This window comes from Mixophyes fleayi, chromosome 11 (genome assembly GCF_038048845.1).
Source record: "Mixophyes fleayi isolate aMixFle1 chromosome 11, aMixFle1.hap1, whole genome shotgun sequence".
In the NCBI taxonomy this organism is placed as follows: Eukaryota; Metazoa; Chordata; class Amphibia; order Anura; family Limnodynastidae; genus Mixophyes; species Mixophyes fleayi.
In genome coordinates this window covers 24816152-24836946 of record NC_134412.1, presented here as the reverse complement: position 1 = coordinate 24836946, position 20795 = coordinate 24816152, and the positions used below count along the sequence as shown (strand labels likewise).

The window sequence follows — 20795 nt, the reverse complement described above, 5'->3', positions numbered from 1 at the left end:
ATGGTCGGGAATTGAACTCATGGCCCCAGTGCTGTAAGGCAGAAGTGCTAACCACTGAGCCACCGTGCTGCCCGAGCTTACAGTCTAAATTCCGTAACATACAGCCACACACAGACGCATAGAGTCAGAGACTATGGTCAATTTGAGAGCAGCCAATTAACCTACTAGTATGTTTTTAGATTGTGGGAGGAAACCCGAGCACCCAGATGAAACCCACGCAAACATGAGGAGAACATACAAACTCCACAGAGATAAGGCCATGGTTGGAAATCAAACTCATGACCTCAGTGTTGTGAGGCAGAAGTGCTAACTACTAAGCCACTGTGCTAACCCAACAATTGATGGTACACAGTGACTTTACCGCACATCACAATTGTAATTAATGCAGTCAATCCTTTAAAAATGCAAAATCTACATTATATGAATTCAGCACTCACTTTCAGTGACATGTAAAGCCACTTCCCAACTGTTCCGCTTTTGGCGGGAAATCCCACTTGGCATGCCGCAAAAGGGGTGAGGTTTGACAAAAAAAAGTGGGTGGAGTCTTACACAAATTTGACACTGGGTGGGGTTTAGTCAGAACTGGGGTGGGGCTTATTTTGTCCCGATTTCGTGTTTCTAAATGCTGGGAGGTATGGTAAAGTGATCACATGACCAGGACCTAAAATCACAAATCGTGCCTTTTCAAATGTATCATGAAGAAATAGTGAGCGATTTCACCAGTACCTCACTCTTTTATTGCTCCACATTTCAGACAAATATAGATCATACTTGCCAACTCTCCCGGAATGTCCAGGAGACTCCCGCATTTTGCGAGAGTCTCCCAGACTCCCGGGTGAGTGTGGCAATCTCCCGAATTCTGCCCACTTCCTAGTGAAGTGGGCAGAATTAGATCCCAAACGCCGCAATTCCCGGCGAATTGCGGCATTTGGCCCCACCCCCCCCAGTCAAATGACACAATTTGCGTCATGCCATCACAGGGGGCGGGGCCAAAATGCAGCGATTTTGGTCGCACCGCCCCCTCACGCCCACCTCGACTGGCTGACTCCCGGAAGGGAGCTGAAGAAAGTAGGTAAGTATGATATAGATAAACATTGTGCAACAAATTCCACCAAGAACTTTGTGCTATAAATAACAGTTCACAACTGAAGTTCATCTACGTTAGTAAAGGTTTGATGAACCGTAACTTGGATTACAGTAAACATTAATGATAATATTGTAAATCACATGATGCCGATCACCTTCTCTAACGGTGACATTCATGTTGTTTGCACAATGACCTGTCTGACCACATACCTCTGCTTACAATGGTGAATCACAGACAGTTACTCAGAACCTAATACATAATCACGTGAGATAAAGGAGATAAGAAGAAAGAACGTGGAGACGTCAGTTTAAAGATAATTTAATTCTGTTGGTTTATAAGATCTCTCGGAGGAGTCAGACAAATATTTTTTTGCATTGTTTGCTGCTGAAGGTTTTCCTGACATTTCCAAAGTTCAAGAAGTCAGCGTAAGACGTCTCTAAGGATGAACAAAAGGCCAAATTAGGTTACAGATGAGGGAGTGGCCACATGTGATTGTAAAACTATCAACTGGAAATAAAACGTCACACTACAACACAGAGGCCGAGTAATAATGGAGTTGAGAAAGACTGTTAATAATTAAAGACCGCACCACATTAAGCAACAGTATTTGCTTGGGTTCTGCAAACCCATAGGGAAATATTTGGAAAAATGGTGTGTAATGACTAATCGTAAGAGTGAAATGCGATGTAAAATTGTCTACTTCGTCTGCTGTGTACCGCATCCGTCAGTCATATCCATTAAAGAGTATTAAAGAATCTACCTATTTTTAGCACAGATATAACCTGAGTTCATGGTCAAACAACATGCACCTCTAGCATTGCCTTTCACAAACGCCCAGCCTGTCCCAAATACAGCAATTTAAACAGCTGGCCGTGACTTAATTAACAATGAGTACACCTTTTCTGCCACCACAAAGAATTTATTATGGTGTCCTTCCGTTCACCAGAACCACTTATGCTACAGGTGTATGTGATTTAAGTGGGAAACATTAATGAGTCCCCCTGGGCTTCGTAAATTCACAAAGAATCACAGAGAAATACACTAGATTAAATATGTTTAATCCGAAAAATATTTCCAAGGCTTATTTACAAAATTAATAACAAACACATACAAAATGTTGCACAAATTAGTTTCAGAAAATAAAATAGGAAATAAAATCAGAGCAACTACTTACAAGTTAAGACCTGGGGGTAAATGTATCAAGCTGAGAGTTTTCCAGTGGGTTTGAAAAGTGGAGATGTTGCCTATAGCAACCAATCAGATTCTAGCTGTCATGTTGTAGAATGTACTAAATAAATGATAGCTAGTATCTGATTGGTTTTTCAAACCCGCCGGAGAACTCTCAGTTTGATACATTTACCCACTGGTGTGTGAGGGAACACAGTTGAGAAGAATGACATTTCATTCTTGATAGACTCCCTCAAAGAAATTAACACTGTACTACTGATACAAGGGATTTTAAAACCATTTCTTGTTGGCTCTTCACCCCCCACCTTAGGAATTTTACTTTCACCTAAGTTAGATGGATGCCCAAAAGGACACAGGGCTTTCGAAGTAAATTATGGATATCCCGAGACCTGGCATTTCACAAGACCTGAGTTATCACCTCTGCTCGTTCGGCCTGGCTAAGTCTAACTCCTCTGCATACACGAACTGCTCAGAGATCGTATCTGTTTCTGGGCCTGGCTACTTTCAAAAGACCATTGACACTTGCCCAGGTCAGACTCAGGTCAGTTAACAAAATACACTTTGAATGGTTACATAAAATATTCAGTGTTATACATAAATTCAACATAAAATAACAACCAGTCATTAGATAAACTACATTTCGTCACACAATATCCAGCCTAATATTATGCAGAAGTACCGCAACGTACAGCAGAAGTGGACAGAACGGAACACAAGACACAATTTTGTAAAAATTAATTGATCCAAAAGTGACAGGTTCTCTTTAAAAAGTGGATTCACCATTGTGTACGGTAAAACATAAGCTAAGGAGCGGTCACCTTGCAACTGTCTTGAATAATATGATTTATGTGTCTTTGTATATACTGATCTTTGGAACAGTACTAGTACCACTTCTCTTATTCTTTACTTCTGAATGGTTGGATCCTGTAATTACTAGTATGTAGTTATGCAGTTTAGACACCAAGGTCTAGATTGAAGCCGGAATGCAAAATTGGGTGCAATTTCAGTGTTTAAAGAGAGTACGCAGCTGTTGTATAGTCCTGTCCCTATTCAAATCCAAACATTTCTTAAGATATATTATGATTTGACAAGGGGTGGAAATATGGTTTGTGCAAACAGTGCATATTTTCAGTAAGCATAAGCGCACATACAGGCTGAAATTATTTTGCACTGTTTACTACAATGCATTCACATCAGAATGTACATTACTTTTATATGATCATAAACTAATATAATAAATGCTACTAATATTTACAAACCAAGTAAAAAAAAAAAAATGTAAATATATTTTTTGCAATATAATCCATATATTTGATTTTTTTTATTTATTTAATCTATTATTTTAAAATAGCTAAAATAAATCTGCACTGCGTACAGGTGTTGTGTGGTTGCTACTGAGAAGCATGAGTGAAGATATGCTGAAAACTTCCATACTTACACTAAACACAGCAGCTGAATTTGCAGTCCCTGCATGACACGCCCCTTCTGTACATGGCCTATGTTACTCCGCCCCTTCCCTCCCCCGTTCCGCCTCCCATGACGTAAGGGGTCGTAATTGTCAAATGCGTGCAAATATGAAGTGCGTACGTTTGTTTTTTGAGTATGTGCCATTGTGACATCACACAAGATACGCTATGCAAAGGGGCCTACATCCAGACTCCATTCAGGCCACAAGTGTTTATATCATAGTTGCCTACTCTCCCGGAATGTCCAGGAGACCAACAAATTTTTGAGAGTTCTCCCGTACTCCCAGGAGCGGAGGGCAGCCTCCCGCATCCTGCCCAGTTTGTTAGTGAAGTGGATGGGGTCATGGCTAATTGTGCCATTGTGGCCCTGTCCCCTGCTCTAATAGGCTGAAATTTGTAAAGTTTAGCAGAGGGGCGGGGCCTAAAGATGCAATTCGTGTGGCCACACCCTCAGGACGCGGCAGCTTTGCAGATCTCCCAAGTTGGCAAGTATGGTTTATATGCAGTAAATTAAACTTACATATCAGTCACATCTTTATGACATGTTCTACAGTCTGGCCACTACTGGGGAGAATCTAGGCATCTAATTGAACCTGGTTCTCCATCTCCTATATATTGTGACAGAAGCACTGGAGAAGTGATAAATGGCAAATATATATGTCCTGAATTTCTGTCAATGTGTTTTAAAACCTCAGGGAGATTGTTTGTGTTTGAGAAAGAGCTTCCCAAAAAGTGTTTTGGCTGTAGGAAAAGCCGGCGTAAGGGACCCTGGGGTTATGAATGGAGAGAGGACGGGCTCCATTCATCAGGCCCAGTCCAGGTTTTACAACATACCAAACACTCTGCTGGTAATCAGGAGTTGCGCCTGGCGAGGAGCTGTTAAAAAGCTGCTAGGCAGCTCCCTCAGTCTCTCATTATCTGGGGAACAGAACATGTCCTTCACTTTAGGGTATTCCTTGTGTATTAGTTAGAAGCCAAAACAGACTTGAACTTTTGTGTTTTGTTTATTTTGATGCTGGTGAACAAAAACTAGTTGCGGCAACTTAAACCAAGGCACTGGACTGGTGTGATATGCTTGGCTGATGCATGTGAAATGCAACCATTCTCGCAACAAATATGTGTGATATAGATAGATAGAGATATATATATATATATATATATATAACAGTGGTAGCAGTGGCGGTATGGCTTATCACTGTATACCGGCCCACTATATGTGTGTGTGTGTGTGTGTGTGTGTGTGTGTGTGTGTGTGTGTGTGTGTGTGTGTGTGTGTATTTTATTTTATATAGTATTTATCATAACTACAGCAAAGTACGTAGATCTTGCTTTTTACAAGCTGTAAACTATCAATAGCATATGGTACAATTGGTCATTAAAATTCATAACCAACTGTTACACGTTAAACAACACATAAATCTGTTATCTATCTTACCTGTACAAAAGAAACATCTCAAAACACACTACTATTGTAAAAGCAAACACCGTAAAACTATGCAGTAGAATTATAGATGACCTTGTCCAGGGATAAAAACATTTCTATCAGTTTTGTCTGCTGAGCAATTAACTAATTGGTTTGCCATAAAGTCTTTAAAGGCGGCTCAGCAAAGATTAATACAGCCCATCACAACAAGTAGGGATATTTTCATAGTTACACAGAATACTCAATAGTAAATAAACTGAACCAGTTAATGTGAGTAGATACAATGTTCACTTCATGTAAACTACTTGTCCTCTGAAGGTTTCATAAAACGTAGAGCAACTTCTGTCTCTCTGATGTTGGAACTGATAGAACCAGCATGAGGGTGGGCATGCTGGGTATTATAGTTCCACAGCTGCCTTAGTGTGATATGTTGCCTACCTCTGACTCTGATTATTATCAGAACATTCCCAGTTTCTCAGCGTAATAAATCTGTCCTCTAAAGCTAGATAAAAGCATGTTTTTGGTGCTTTCTGGGTTAGATTTAAGAATATATGTAACCAGTATAATGCTTATATTATGCTTAAGTACTCTAAACTGCAATTCATTTAACTTTTGCATTAAAACTGTGGCACAGCCCTATACATTGTACTTTTACCATGGCAGTGCATATACTGTAATGCTTAAAGTTAAGCTCACAGATCTAAACACAATAGACTAGCCTCATTTGTGTTCATTTTCCTACCTGTGCTCTGTCTTCTTGTCCCACGAGATATTACTTTGTAAATGCGAGGAGTAAATGAAACTTAAGGAAGAGGCGTGTTAGCACCTGACCTGATAAGGTAACATCAGTCAGCCCTACAAACTTCAACACTGAAACTTATGTATGCAGTAATATGAACTGCCTCTAGAGGGCAGACTGGGAGAGAAAAGGATTGTTAACTTCCATACTGAGTGCCTTCTACAGAAGATATTTAATTTTTGGGGATGAGGCTAGTTAAATAAGATAAGCAGATCAAGAGTCTGTATTTAGACTGGAGATTCCTGCCTTGTGGTAGAGCGCACGGCGCATTTTAAGGCAAAATGCAACGAAAACATTCAAAAACACGAAAGTGACTTGTGTAATAAAGACAGTAGGGGAACTGAAAGGCCAAACAGGCGCCACTGTCCATGACCACATCACTGCCATGACGCTAGTTATGCAGCTGACAAAAAGCATGAGAGTGTTTCCAGTTGCAATGACGGAAATTATTTTGTGTTTTATTTAATATTTTGTGGCATTCAGAGGGAACCAAGATAAGAGGTTTTTGATTTTTGTTTGCTAAAGTTCAAAGCTCTATGTGTGGCGCCAATCTAATAGGGACCTTGTCTCTATGGACACCATGCCTACAGTGACGTACGGTGGTTGTAGCATTATTGTATGGGGCTGCATAGGAAAGGAAGCCTGGTTGTTGCAAAACACAGGGAAATTCTGCAAGAGAACCGGTTTCAGTCTGTTAAAAAACAGTGATGATTGAGCGAAAGTTCACCTTTCAGCAGAACAATGATACCAAACACAAAGTCAAACTAACAATAGAACACTCAAGAACAAACACAAAACAAAAAAGTGTTCACTGTTCTACAAATTGCCGCCCGAATGTTTTACCACTCTAACAATACAAGTCGCCATATGTATGAAGCTGCGATTTTGACTTGCAAATCACAGAAATAAACATGCTGCTTAGTATAGGTGTGATTAGCCGGTGGTCATATTTCCATCACAGCAGGCAGGTCTATTTATCAGCTGGGGTTTTTGGCTCAGACAGCGTGAAAAACCCCCAGCTTATAAATAGACCGGCCGGCTGTCATTGCTTCATTCACGACGGGTGTTCTTGCATAGAAGAACTAGTTTGCTGCTTGTCTTCAGAGTTTTATTATTTTGACAAGCATGTTCCGGTGGATTATTTTGGTTTATCAACCCATAAGAAAAGACGACTTGGGTTTTTTTTGTTCACACTTGGAATATTCTTTTGTTGTTTTTTTATTTGGAGTAAAAGCTGACAAGATATGGATCGTACAGAGGAAGAATGTGTTTTAAATAAAATTTGGTGGCTGAGAAGAGGTGTCTGGTTTATTTACGTTTTGTCTTGGTGCACTACAGGTTCCAGCAGGCCCTAGGGGCCAGGCCAATCTAGTACTTGTGGTTCTCCAAGTGTCAGAATGCCCTGGCAGCCAATGGTATGTTGGGGCCCTCATCTTTTTTTGGCGGAACTCAGCTCCCTAGGGAATCCAGCCCAAGCTGACCAGCCTGGGGCTGGCTGTCATTATGGCAGGGGGACCCCACGCTGGGGGTTCACATGCTATAATGCCACCAGCCACAGGTGGCATAGCCTGGTGATCGTTGTAGTGAAATCAGGGAGGACCCCACGCTCCCCTCTGATTTTGCTACTACCAGCATTAGGCAGCACTAGGGTTCATTTCTTGGGGCGGGGGGGGGGGGGGGGGGGGCGCGTACATTTTTATTAATTTATTTATGTTTCCTGATATCGTGCAGTCTGCTCCATAATTTTGCACTAAACTAAAATATACCCCTAGCACCGCCAGTAGACAGTGACGAAGCAGGGGACCTCATTACATCAGCTGATGGGAACAATACAGAGGGTGGGGGAGGCAGGTCAAAGAAGGGATCATTCTGAAGTTTTTGGAAGGCGAGTATGGTTTTTCAGCGAGTGTAATTGTTCATTATTTTTTTTTTAAATCTGTTCTTGTAGATTCATCATCATCATCATCAGGACAATGTGGGAAAAACCTCAAACTCCAATTAAAGGGTATGTGTGTGTATTGGGAAATATATATATAAGTATCTTTCAAAGTTAAAAATATTTTATAAAGTTCACCAGGTCATTCACCACTGATAATAGGCGACGTGTGCAAATTGACACTTGTATCATTTTCTCAAAACAAACAACCAAAAGGCAGATTGGAATAAATTTTCGTCAATAACATTAATTTTTTTGGGGCTGCCGGCTTTGTGGATGCTGGTCTTCCACCCCGATCCTCCCACTGCTACGCAGTTAAGTAGCTGCCAATGATCTGGTTGGGGTACTGCTGAGGCTGCAGCCCACTGAAGATGGGGGCACCCGCAGGCGTGCCATTTTTTGGCCACAAGCAGCCAGTAAATTGCCAGAAAGTTCGCGTAGAGCTTCACTCAGACTGTTTATTCCAGTGATTATTTATTTGAAGCAATGTATGTAATTCTCAGGACGTACACACCCTTTGTTGAGTGTCATGGATATTGCATAAATAACAAAACCTTTTTGCCAGCTGCCATTGGATACTCCTCATGGAGTCCTGGTGGAAGGACACCATAATAGCCTGTACCTCTCTAAATTGGTGTATGGCTTCAGCCAAATTAGAGGCAGATGTTGGTTGTGTTTTTCTTGGTGAGGTATTTTGCTGACTGGTTGATGGAGCACACTCCACACATGCCGCCACTTCAAGGACTTTAGAGACCGTTTCCAATGTTATGTATACCTTACGTTGGAGGTCTGGTGCCTCTCTATATGCAGTATCCAAAATGGACTCCCTTGCTCCATGCAGGGCCAGATTAAGGGCCACATGTGCCTGGGGCTGAAAAATATAAAGGGCCTGTTGTGAGAAGTGCCGTCCCACCAGAGGTGTGGCCAGTGATGTGTGGGTGTGGCCAGCGGTGTGTGGGCGTGGTCAACACCATGTACTTATCCTTCTGTGGGGAATCAGGTAAAGCCAGGAGCGAGTGGGTGAGTGGGAGCAGGGCCGGTGCTAGGGTCCTCAGCGCCCTTGGCACAATTTGAAAATCCGCCCCCCCCCCCGGTCTTTCCTTACCTTAAACTTTGCTCCATAATGCTGCTCCTCTCTGCCGGATCCCCTCACTCACTGACACTGTCGGGCCGTGATGATGATGTCACGCCCGACAGTCAGTGAAGGGAGGGGCAGTGGAGGAGACAGAGGTGCGCCCCATCATCTGTTGGAGGGGAGGGCGGTGTCGGTGGTAATCCATAGCTGTGCGGCGGCCGTGGAAGGTATGCTCAGCGGTCGCCGCACAGTATTACAGTATAAAACTATCTGCATTTTAATTCTGTGGTGCCCACCAGAGCCCGGCGCTCTAGGCAACTGCCTAACGTTGCCTAATGGGAGCGCCGGGCATGGGTGGGAGAGGAGGAAGATGACCCTCCCGCTCCCTCTAACTTATACATGTCAATTGAACCACTTCATGATAGGGGCCGGAGCAGAAGTGGATACGACATGTCTATTGTCTCCATTTCAAAGCTGTACTGTATTTTAGAAATAATTTGAGCCAGCATAGGGGATTTTTAATTGCTTTAACAGAAACAAATAATTATTTAACAATAAAACTTAAATCTATGTATAATTATATATAAAAACACTGTCTGTTGTATGTATCTATATTGATCACACGCTTTCTTTCTGCAAACAACCTCTTGGATCCTCTTCAGTCTGGCTTTCACTCTCAACACTCCACAGAGACTGCGCTGACCAAGATTGTCAATGATTTAATCACAGCTCAAACTAAAGGTGATTACTCTCTTCTAATTCTCCTGGATCTCTCTGCTGCATTTGGCACTGTTGACCACTCTCTCCTCATACAGACGCTACAATCCCTAGGTCTTCAAAGCACTGTCCTATCCTGGTTCTCATCCGACCTATCTAAATCGCTCTTTCAGTGTTAATTTCTCTGGATTCCCCACCGATCTGCTTCCTTTATCAGTTAGAGTACCACAAGGCTCAGTCCTCTGTTATTTTCTATCTACACCACTTGTCTTGGAAAACTAATAAGCTACTTTGGATTTCAGTATCATCTCTATGCAGATAATACAAATATTTATCTATCCTCTCCTGATCTCTCACCATCTGTGTCTCACATTACTGACTATCTTTCTGCCATTTCATCTTGGATGTCCTCTCACCAACTCAACACAATCTTTTAAAAACAGAATTAATAATATTCCCACCCAACAACAAAAGCGTCTTGCCTGATATTTCTATTTCTGTTGATAACACGACCATAAATCCCACCCCGCAAGCTCGCTGCCTAGGTGTAATCCTTGACTCACACCTATCCTTTGTTCCCCACATCAACTCTATATTTAAACCATGCAGCATACATCTAAAAATAATTTCCATAAAACTTTCATATCTCAGACAGGACAGTGCAAAAAACTTTAATTCATGCACTCATCATTTCCCGTATCGACTAATGCAATTCCCTCCTTACTGGTCTTTCCAAAATCAGTTTCAAACCCCTACAATCTTTTTTGAACGCAGCGGCTAGATTGATTTTCCTTGCAAATCGTCCTTCCTCTGCTCAACCATTCTGTCAGTCTCTACATTGGTTGCCTGTATTTCAACAAATCCAATACAAAATTATTCTACTAAAGTACAAAGCCATCAACAAAATTGCACCGATATACATCTCCTTATTTTTCTCTAAAAATCTCCCAACTCAACACCTTCAGTCTGCACAAGATCTGCGTCTCTCTTCCACTCTCATCACTTCCTCCCTTTCCCGGTTACAGGACTTTTTCTGCTGCACCCACTTTGTGGAATTCCCTCCCTCGCACAGTAAGACTTTCCTCTAGTCTTCAAACCTTCAAGCGTTCTCTGAAATCTCTTCAGACAAGCTTATTATATTCCTCAACCACCATCTTAATCTCCCTAGATTACCCTATTACCATCCTCTACACTGCTAACACAAGACGAAAAACCTCTGACCAACATTGCTGTGTGACTGATCATACAGCACACTAAACAATTTTCACCTCTGCATTCTAGCTGGACCAATCTGCAATGTGATGGAGCACTTACCCTTGTGTATCAAACTCCCATTGTCCCATAGATTGTAAGCTTGCGAGCAGGGTCCTCTTACCTCTCTGTCTTACTGTATTACCCAGTATTGTTTTATTACTGTTTGTTCCCAATTTTAAAGCACTACGAAATCTGCTGGCGCTACATAAATGTTGATGATGATATACACATATATATATATATATATATATATATATATATATATATATATATATATATATATACGCACACACACACACACAGTCTACTTAGTTAATGCAAATATCTAATCAGTCATTCATGTGGAAGAAACTCAATGCATAAAAGCATGCTGGCATGATCAAAAATTGCAAGAATTTGCAAAAATTGAAGACCAAACACTAGAATAGAGAAGAAATGTGATTTAAGTGACTTATTGTAGAATGATTGTTGGTGCCATATGAGTTGCTTCAGTACCTCAGAAACTGATGATCTCTTGGGATTTTTACACACAACAGTCTCTAGAATTTACAGAGAACGGTATTCAAACCCAAATCCATTACCATCCAGGGAGCGTCAGGCCGTGGGTAGAAACACCTTGATAATGAGAGACGTCAGAAGAGAATGGCCAGCCTGGCTGATGGAAGGCGACAGTAACTCAATTAACCATGGGTGGTATGCAGAAGAGTATCTCTGTATTCACGGCACATCCAAACTTGAAAGTGGATGTGCTACAGCAGCAGAAGACCACACAGCACCCTTGTGACCGCCATACAATACACAGCACCCTTGTGACCGCCATACAATACACAGCACCCTTGTGACCGCCATACAACGCATAGCACCCTTGTCACGGCCACACAATACAGAGGGCAGCCATGAGTCCGCCACCCAATACAGAGAGCAAAATATGATTTTTATTGATACAAAATGTGCCGTTAATGTGTGAGAATGTGATTATCAGCTGCTGGTCATTTTCATATCTCCTAACACCTCAAATGGCCAAAGGGGAACGTATAGGATTTGTTATATATAACTATTCCTTCTTCAACTGTTCATACATCTGAGCAGCCTTCAAAATACAAATAGTCAAACACAGTTACCTGTCAGTGGCACCAGGGTATAATCTGCATTAAAAAAAGTTGGTAATTTTGTAATAAAAGGAACTGATCCCTATGTTAATACATACGGGCCATTGACACATTATATTTTCACATATCCCCTGTTAAAAATAAATTGTTCCTACCTGTTGTGTTGAGTGCCGCTGACCTCCGCCTGGGACTGGGTGGAAGTTGGTACAGTACGAGTCACACAGCCTCTGTAGGCGCAGCACCCACCTCATTAAGCAACAGGCAGCCTCGCATTGACCACATCACAGACTGCGGTCCACAGCTGCCTTTTTTTCAGGAAAAAGCAGCCTTGTCAGCTAGTGCCCAAAAACCACTCACACAGAGGAACTAAATTGTGTATAAGCACACAGTTCTTCTCGAAACTAAACCACAGACTGCAGCCAGATTTAGTCTTCCCAAACGAAGACCCTGCCTCAAGCACGCTCCCCTAGACTCCTCACCTCTCCATCTCCCAGTCATCAACAGACAAAACACAGGGGAAATACAGAAGCAAACAAATACACTCACAAAAAAAATAATTAAAAAAAATAAAAAAAAAATTAAAAAAATATAAAATAAACCACACAGTTTAAAGACAGTAAGGGCAAATAAACAAAATAAGAAAAGAAAAAATCTCACTTCCAACTCTCCTTTTGAATCGAACATTCTCCTGCACTTTCCTCTACACTCTATAGTCCTTAAACTCCTATCAACTCAAATAAGGAAGTAGCCTGCTTTGTATAGTGTTGGAGTGTTGGTGAGATCAAAATCGTGCAAGTTTTGCATTTAAAACTGCCAACCAAATCAGAAATGAGTATTGGTTTGAAAATCACGTTTTTTAAAACTAAACACGGGTGGTTTGAGACTTTTCTTGTTATTGGAAAACCGCTCGAGATCAACAGCAAAATCGCTAGTCAATGCATATAGCGACTTGGTGGCTAAAATCGGCGGTGGTCTATAGCGATTTGCAGCGATTTCAAATCGCTTTAAAAAAAAAAGAAAAAAAATAAATATTACAGCTTGATACATTTACCCCCTGTTCGCAATCCACTTGAGAATCTGTGGCACTATTTGAGAATTGGGGTGCATAAGCGTCTCATCCGACTTACCTAAACAACCTGGAGCAAATTTGCCTGGAAAAATGGGCCACATTATCTCACAAGCAGAGGATTTTTTTTGCTACATAAAACAATGCCACGTTGAAAATAAAAATTATTTTGAGTTTCAGTGCTTAGAAATTAAATTGGAGGGTAGGATTTGTCTTTCTGTAAAATGAGAGAATTGGCTAAAGATCCAAATACTTTTGCAAGGCACTGTTCTTACGGACTTGTGTTTTGTAAGCAAACATGCTCATGTCAGGACTATAAGCACTCTTACCTTTGCTGGGTAGACAAAGTGTAGGTACAGATTTCGTAGCGCCCCCTTGCCTTCCATACCAGGCTAATAGAAGGTAGCTATCACGATTAAAAACGTACTACACTTTTCTTTCAGGTTTTATTTTGCTGAACTATTCGCTCATATTTTAAACTGAATTTCAGTGTATACCTCTCCGTCACAATTTTGCACTCCCAAAAATGTTGCATCCCTCCCTGCCCAAAAAAGCCTTGCACCCTAGGCTGCAGCCTATTGCTGATTCTGTATTGTTACCTGCTACTACCTATGGTGCTCAATCTACCACACTAATGGCCAGTTCGGTGGACCGAGACCCGTTTACTACATGCAGCCAAATCTACTCTCGTTACATGAGGGTGTCTCTAATGCTCACTACCTTGCTACATTCATGCCTAATAATGAGAATTATCACCAATTCAACAATAAGCATTTTTACTTTATTTGCTATAAACAGAAAGTGCAGGACTATCACGTGACTTAACACTTATGGTTTCTTTCATTATAATTGAATACAGGGCTGCAACAATTTAAGGCTAGATGCAGATTCACTCTTTTGGGAGCTTTGATTAGTTTATTTTAAGCAATTTTATTTTTTCTTGTTCATTGCGTCATGAACTATTATCACAATCACTACTATTCCTAAATCTAAATGTTATGGGCAGCACGGTGGCTCAGTGGTTAGCACTTCTGCCTCACAGCGCTGGGGTCATGAGTTCAATTCCCGACCATAGCCTTATCTGTGTGGAGTTTGTATGTTCTCCCAGTGTTTGCGTGGGTTTCCTCCGAGCACTCTGGTTTCGTCCCACCCTTCAAAAAACATACTGGTAGGTTTATTGTTATATTAATCCACATTTCACTAGCTGGAACCCGGTATTATCGGATAAGCGATCGCATATTGCAATCTCTAGTTATTAGTATGAGATTGATAACCAATAATACTCTGAGCAGCATATGTTAATATGTATACAGCTGTTGGAGAGCTGCTCCAACCTTTGGAGAAGCATTGTTTGAACTGACCTATATTGTACTAAACTATTCTGAACCAATAAAGAATGATATCAATCTTTTTTTTTTTTTTTATAAAAAACCCTCAAAACTGTATAAAACAGGCCACTGAACACAGTATCGCTCTCTTCACAGACTTCAGGTTTGATGACTGTTACTGGATTCAGTGCGCAGAGCAATGTATCAGTTATACTTTGTTATATTTGGCAATTAAATATATCTTTGTGCGTTGGAACCACATTAATCGCAGTGGACAATCTTTTATTTAACAAAGAGGATTCTACAAATCCAACTCATTTGAATCTACTAGGGAAAGGGAAACAAAAGAGTGAAGATGGACAGAGACTGAAGGGAGACACAAGAATTACATTTTGACCGAAATTCAAGATTTGCAATAAACTATCATCAGTATAGTCACCTTTTTTTACTGTTGCTACAGTACATGAATAACGTGTCTCACAATAGGCATTTATGAAAACTGGCATACAGGTAACTGCAAAACAAAAAAAATGAAGTGCATAGCAACCAATTGGCTGTTTGTGTACATTTTCCAGATTGGTTGTTATGGGTTATGTCTTGCAAGTGCAATTTACCAATAGGTTTAGGCCCCCTGAGAGGACAACAGTTCATTTTTGTAAATAGGAGCGAGCCTGTCAACCTGTTGTGACCCACCCTAGAAATCATTCTTGGTCACTTTCAAAAAAAATCTTTGGCAACACCTTCTGCAAAGCAGATGAAATTAATAAAATAATGGATCACTTTAATCAATCAGATTTAAAATTTTATTTTTAAATACTATATATTTGTATGTGAGAATTCAGTCTCCACAGCCCCACCACATGATGATCACAGATATAAAAGATGAACCAGGGCACGGTCATGATCACAACATGGCTGTAAACCAGAGTCAAGCAACGTGTAAAATAATATAAAACAAAAAAACAAAACAAAAAAAAAAAACTCAAAAGCTCAGAACTTGAAACATTCATATGGTTTCAGATTGGATTGAGTAAGAGGAACACAGCGTTGCAGATCTCTGCCTTAAGCAGCATCGACGGCGTCTTGCACACCAGGGCAATATAGAACAAGGGCCAGTGAAGACTTTTGTATAACCTTCCTGTCTACCTGAGATCATCTTATGTTCATCACAAGGATCGGGACCCCACAATTAATAGCACACATGGTTTTACACCATAGATTTAAACTAGGGCTTATTTAATAACATGTGCTGTAAGCCATTGCAACCAATCAGAGATTTGCTTTCATTTTCTAACCTGTGCAACAAAAATGACAGCCAGGATACGATTTGTACGGGTTACGGCAGATTTGTACACATAGCACAATGTTATTTAATTAGATCTCATAGGGCTCATTTGACAACATTACAATTAGGTGAAAAATGAAAACCACCAATCAGAAATCAGCTTTTATCTGTGCATTAAACGGTCGACAAGCATCTGATTGGTTGCTAGTACAAGTTTTGCACCTAAATGCAATGTTATTAAAGGAGCCCTTATGATGCTAGCCTAGCTCCGTTCTAGCAGCACAGTCTATCAATGTAGCACATTTAACCCATATCCTGAGATTGTTCTAACTCTAGCAGCTTAACGGTAATCATTTATGTTGCTGGAAGACCTCTATCGGAGAACACTGATCAGGAACATTGCACAAACACCAAAGTACATAGACCAAAAGTTATAATAGAAGGAATTAGCTATATAATGAACTAGCCAAGGAAGAATTGCGAGGGCCTATCTAGTATTACACTGGTAGTAATGTATATTGATTAACAAATGGGAAATGTCCTTACTGATAGTCCTAGCTTGGTACACGCAACAATACAGATTTCTGGATAATATAAGGTTCATGTAATGCCGATAGATTGCATAAGGCTTTCACTATTATCTGCCCTCAAGAAATGCAAGTGGAGAAATGCTTGGTGGACTGAAAAGTGGTGTAAAAAGACTGGGAATAAAACTGCTTTGACCAAATGCATTGGCCGAGCTCGGCTGAACAAAAAGGGATGTTCTTGGGGATTACTGTCCCTTCAACTATCCATAAAGCTACACAAAGCAACATCTCTCTAAATGACCTGAGCTAAAGGACAACGCCCCACGGCAAAAATAATCTTTTGTTCGGAATAGGATTGTGAAAAATAGCTGTTTAGAAACTGTTTAGAAACCAGTGTATTCCAAGGAATCGGGGTAGTTTAAGCCCTTTACACATTATTTTGGGAGTGCTTTGGAGAATTGTGCAGTCCCAACCAGCAGCAAAATGAGTTTAGGATCCAGCAGGAGTAAACGCTGGTGTCCTATTGACCTGGTGGAGCCTAAAATAAGTCTACAGACCTACGAATGTAATACACATCGGTTCCTTTATCAATGCTTTCCTTCTCATCTTCTATCGATAACAACCAATAACTTCCGTCTTCGGGTTAAAAAGACGCAGGGGAAACATTTTAGTTCCTCTCCTCGATGAGCGAGCTGGTGGGACTGCTGAGGTCACTCGGGCTGCTGGGGTTGGTGGGGGTGCTGGCGTTGCTGGCGTTACTGGAGTTGCCGGCATCCATGGAACCTTTTTTGGAGCGTTTGCGCCACTCGGGGACAGGACCCACCGCGGACATGGCTGGCGGCTTGATGTTTTGACGATCTTTCTCCGCCTCTTCTTCTTCGTCATACCTCTCGTCGTCTTCCGTTTCACTGTGATGCGGGCTCGAGTGGCGGGACAGGGAAGGAGACGGCGGCACAGATGCTGGACGTGGATAGCGGAAGCCTGTTGCCTAAAAACAGAAGAAAAGAAAGTCAGTTTTAATTATGCCTAATGGTTCAAATTGGATATAGAACATGTTATGATATATATATATATATATAGTCGAAGTCAGCAAATTGGATAAAGTCATCTCAATTAATATCGAGCAAACTTGATTGTCTTTGTCTGAAATTATGCGTAGAGCACGCTACGGCGTGGAAGGGCGTATCCAGTCACAACATGTGGCAATAACAGTTTTTACACTTTAGTATACATTCGCACAAACACACACATTTGTAAATAGTACACATTAATCGTAGTTGCAACACAGTTATTTATGTCGAAATATAGTAGTGTTTATGTGTAATATTATAAGTTATATGCATATTAGTGATACATATGTTTCAGGTTAAAGGAAAGGTGTCATGTCTGATATCATATTAATCCCCTTTACATCAGCAGCTGTCTGGTTCATTCGGCGAAGAGATCGCACATTGCATACTCTAGTTATTGATGTTAGGGAATAAACCTTTAATATGATGTTGGCTGTAAAATGCTAATGGACTGATTGTAATTGGAGTTTTTGCGGGAAGAACAGAGCTCATCCCCTGGAGAGATGACCCCCACCTTTGGATTCCTTAGATCGAATCAGCCTATGATCTGCAACCCCCTGGACCTTCCTGAAGCCCGGACCAATAGAAGCAAGCCACATCATCTGCATTGTTTTACTGTATTTCTGATTGCATATAAGCAGTAGCTCTCATGTAGTGTGCAGTCACCTTGACCACAGACCTGAATGTGTATGTGTATATATATATATATATATATATATATATATATATATATATATATATATATATATATATATATATATATATGATAATAACTGGCTGCTATAGAGTGTTAGAGAAAAAGCTAATATTCCAATAGTTTCTGGAATGGTAGGGGCACAATAACAGAGGTTTGTATATACCAGAACCAGCTGTGGTTTTGTATTAGTTGACACAGTCGTACGCTATAGTTTAATTATGGATATATGATAATCCAATTAATTCTAGGTATGTTATAAAAATTATTATATATAAAAATAGTTGACTTTTCTGGAATTCAATATTGCTGCAAAACCAAAATGTCAGTCAATCGTCAACAGTATTTAATATTGGAAAAAAGTTATAAAAATTGGGAAAGATGACAAATTAATTTCAAAGTTTCCACTTTTTGGCAGCACAGAAACCAGTTGAATATCCAATATAACCTTCAAACTTTGAAGGTTGCAGAATTCTTTTGGAATGTTATTACTACAACTAAATGGAAAGTATTGAGATGGAACTTTCATCTCAGTTCTCCTCTCTAACCAATGGAAACGTCCTGGCCTTTGTCGGATTGTCCCGTATTTCATGAACGTTCTGAAGTGTGTGGCATGTAATACAAATATGGACATAGACATAAGACAACAAAAACAAGCCGTGTCAGATGCACTTACTGCTGTTGGTTCATGGAGATCATATGTAAAGTTGTCAGGGAACGCCTTAGCCAGCGACATGTGGCGAGCATACATGTAATACTGAGAGATTGAAAAAATAGAGAAATTAAAATAAAGTTGAAGACATAATTTCTTTACAATTCTCAAAAAGTCATAAAAAGACCATTAAATAACGATCATGAAAACATAATGATGACACTTGAGAGCTACTAACACCCCAGACCATCAAGAGATTCGGTCATTGGGGAGGGGGTTGGTTTATATTTACTTATTCAATAATATTTTGGTGCACCATGCATTCATAGCAAGGTTAAGTAGATCAAGAAATATATAGTCTCTCTATTCCCATTTTCCCAGCTTGTTCTGTGTGCTTCAGATGGCAATATGCTCTTTCCTGGGCTGGCTCCTTCCATACGACACAGTACCCCGGCCTTATCAGCACTTGAACCCAGGAAAAAGCAAATTGCAGTCTAAAGTTGGGTACACACTACAGAAACCATCTCCCAATGATATATCTGTAACGATTATACCAATGACTGAAAGTGCCGATGAGCATGCGGATACATGTGTACACACTATACACCATTTACTTGTGCTCCTCACCTGTCATAACCATCAGCTGAAAAGATCGTGACTCTAAACTCTATGGAGATCTGCCTACACTGCTAGTCGCGAGTGCGTACACACTGCAGAATTTTGCCCAACATGATTTCATCATCGATCGTGATTTTTAGTCTGGTTATAAACTCAAATCAAATGATACGATGTGCTTTGGTACTATAAAACATGATAGTGGGAACATACACTCTAATGCGATATTGGACCCAACAGTTGTTTATCATCCTGTGATTGGCACAATAATTGGGTGATAAACTTGTAGCGTGTACCCAGCTTTAGTCTGGCTTGGGAGATAAATCAAGCAATTAGCATACAAGACATGCTAAATTACAGGCCCTCTCCTGGGAAAACAGGACACAGAAGGACTCTATTCTTTAGATATATGCACAGTACAAGATACTATATAATAAATAAAACAGTAGCTTATTCTGGTGACATGTTTTTCAGGCCAGATATACCCCAATGACTGAACCCATACCACTAAATACTAAGGGTCCACCTACAGACATTTTGAGGCTCATGTTACATTAATTCTAAATGACGTGCAAGGAGCACAGATCAATAGAAGGGAATGGATCATTACTGATAAAATGCATGTTCTGATCACACTAGAATATGGTTTATATAGACGGTCACCGTCATGTATTATCAAAGTCCTCACCCTGCCCAGATACTTCCAGTCCAGCAGGTCAGAGAGGCGCTCCGTGCGGTTCCTCTGGATGATACGCTGGCGCCGGGATTGCTGACAGAAGCTGTACAAGAAGGAGGTGAGCTGGGTGCAGGAGTCGTCCACGGAACGGAAGCGCCGGTCTAAGATGTAAATACCTGCAGGCGGACAAGGCCAAGTACATATGGTGACGCAACGTGTGAATAACATACAAAGGGAAGCATTGGAAGGAAGATCTGCTTACCGTACGCAGAGGGGTCAGCGATGTGCTCCTCCATGAAACAGCCAAATCCTGACAAGTTGGTGGAAATGCTGGGGATACCCATTACAGTACATTCAGCTGGAAGGAGAAGGATGAACAACATCCAGTTACAACAGAGGTGACCAGTCAGCTGAGCCAGAGTTCAGTCACTGAGGAGGCAGCCATTTTGTCTTATGTCACCAGCTCCTAGTGATTTAATAGGCCGAATATTGGCTCTGCCCACAAAATAGCTGTCTCCACATAGCCCCTTAAAGTGTACCCATTGCCTATGTGAAAGCCTTACCGAACTACGTAGACTTTTGACAGCAAATAAAGTTCAACTGGACCATCTGATGTGTCTATTTCTCTTAATAATAGTTTCTTATCAGAAATGATCCATGTTTAAGTTTATCTCCTGGAAGTGTGTCCCAAGCATCACAAATGTTCACATAAATGGCCACAAAACAGAACATATTTTTGGCAGACATGAACAGCTGATTTGTAACATTCACCAATATAGCCGCACTTCAATCCATCCTAAATGCTGTTGCAAGACTGATCTTCCTCTC

General features: G+C 40.8%; 2 protein-coding genes across 3 annotated transcripts in view; both read right to left on the bottom strand.

Moving 5' to 3' along the window:
* The window catches only part of LOC142106860 (circularly permutated Ras protein 1-like), a 105337-nt gene extending 92792 nt beyond the window's left edge, over nt 1-12545 (bottom strand). The window contains exon 1 of one of the 2 annotated variants that reach the window (XM_075189898.1): nt 12210-12545. The gene's annotated coding sequence lies outside the window, so the exon portion shown is untranslated. Of the gene's footprint in view, nt 1-5906; nt 5991-12209 lie in introns of those variants that run through there. The other variant, XM_075189896.1, reaches the window with a different exon arrangement.
* Nucleotides 12546-15237: 2692 nt separating this feature from the next.
* The window catches only part of GYS1 (glycogen synthase 1), a 42620-nt gene continuing 37062 nt past the window's right edge, over nt 15238-20795 (bottom strand). Inside the window, exons 13-16 of the mRNA XM_075190819.1 lie at nt 20230-20325; nt 19980-20143; nt 18701-18781; nt 15238-17248 (exon numbers count right to left, since the gene is read on the bottom strand). Coding sequence (XP_075046920.1) covers nt 16928-17248; nt 18701-18781; nt 19980-20143; nt 20230-20325 — 662 coding nt within the window. The 3' untranslated portion in view covers nt 15238-16927. The remainder of the gene's footprint in view (nt 17249-18700; nt 18782-19979; nt 20144-20229; nt 20326-20795) is intronic.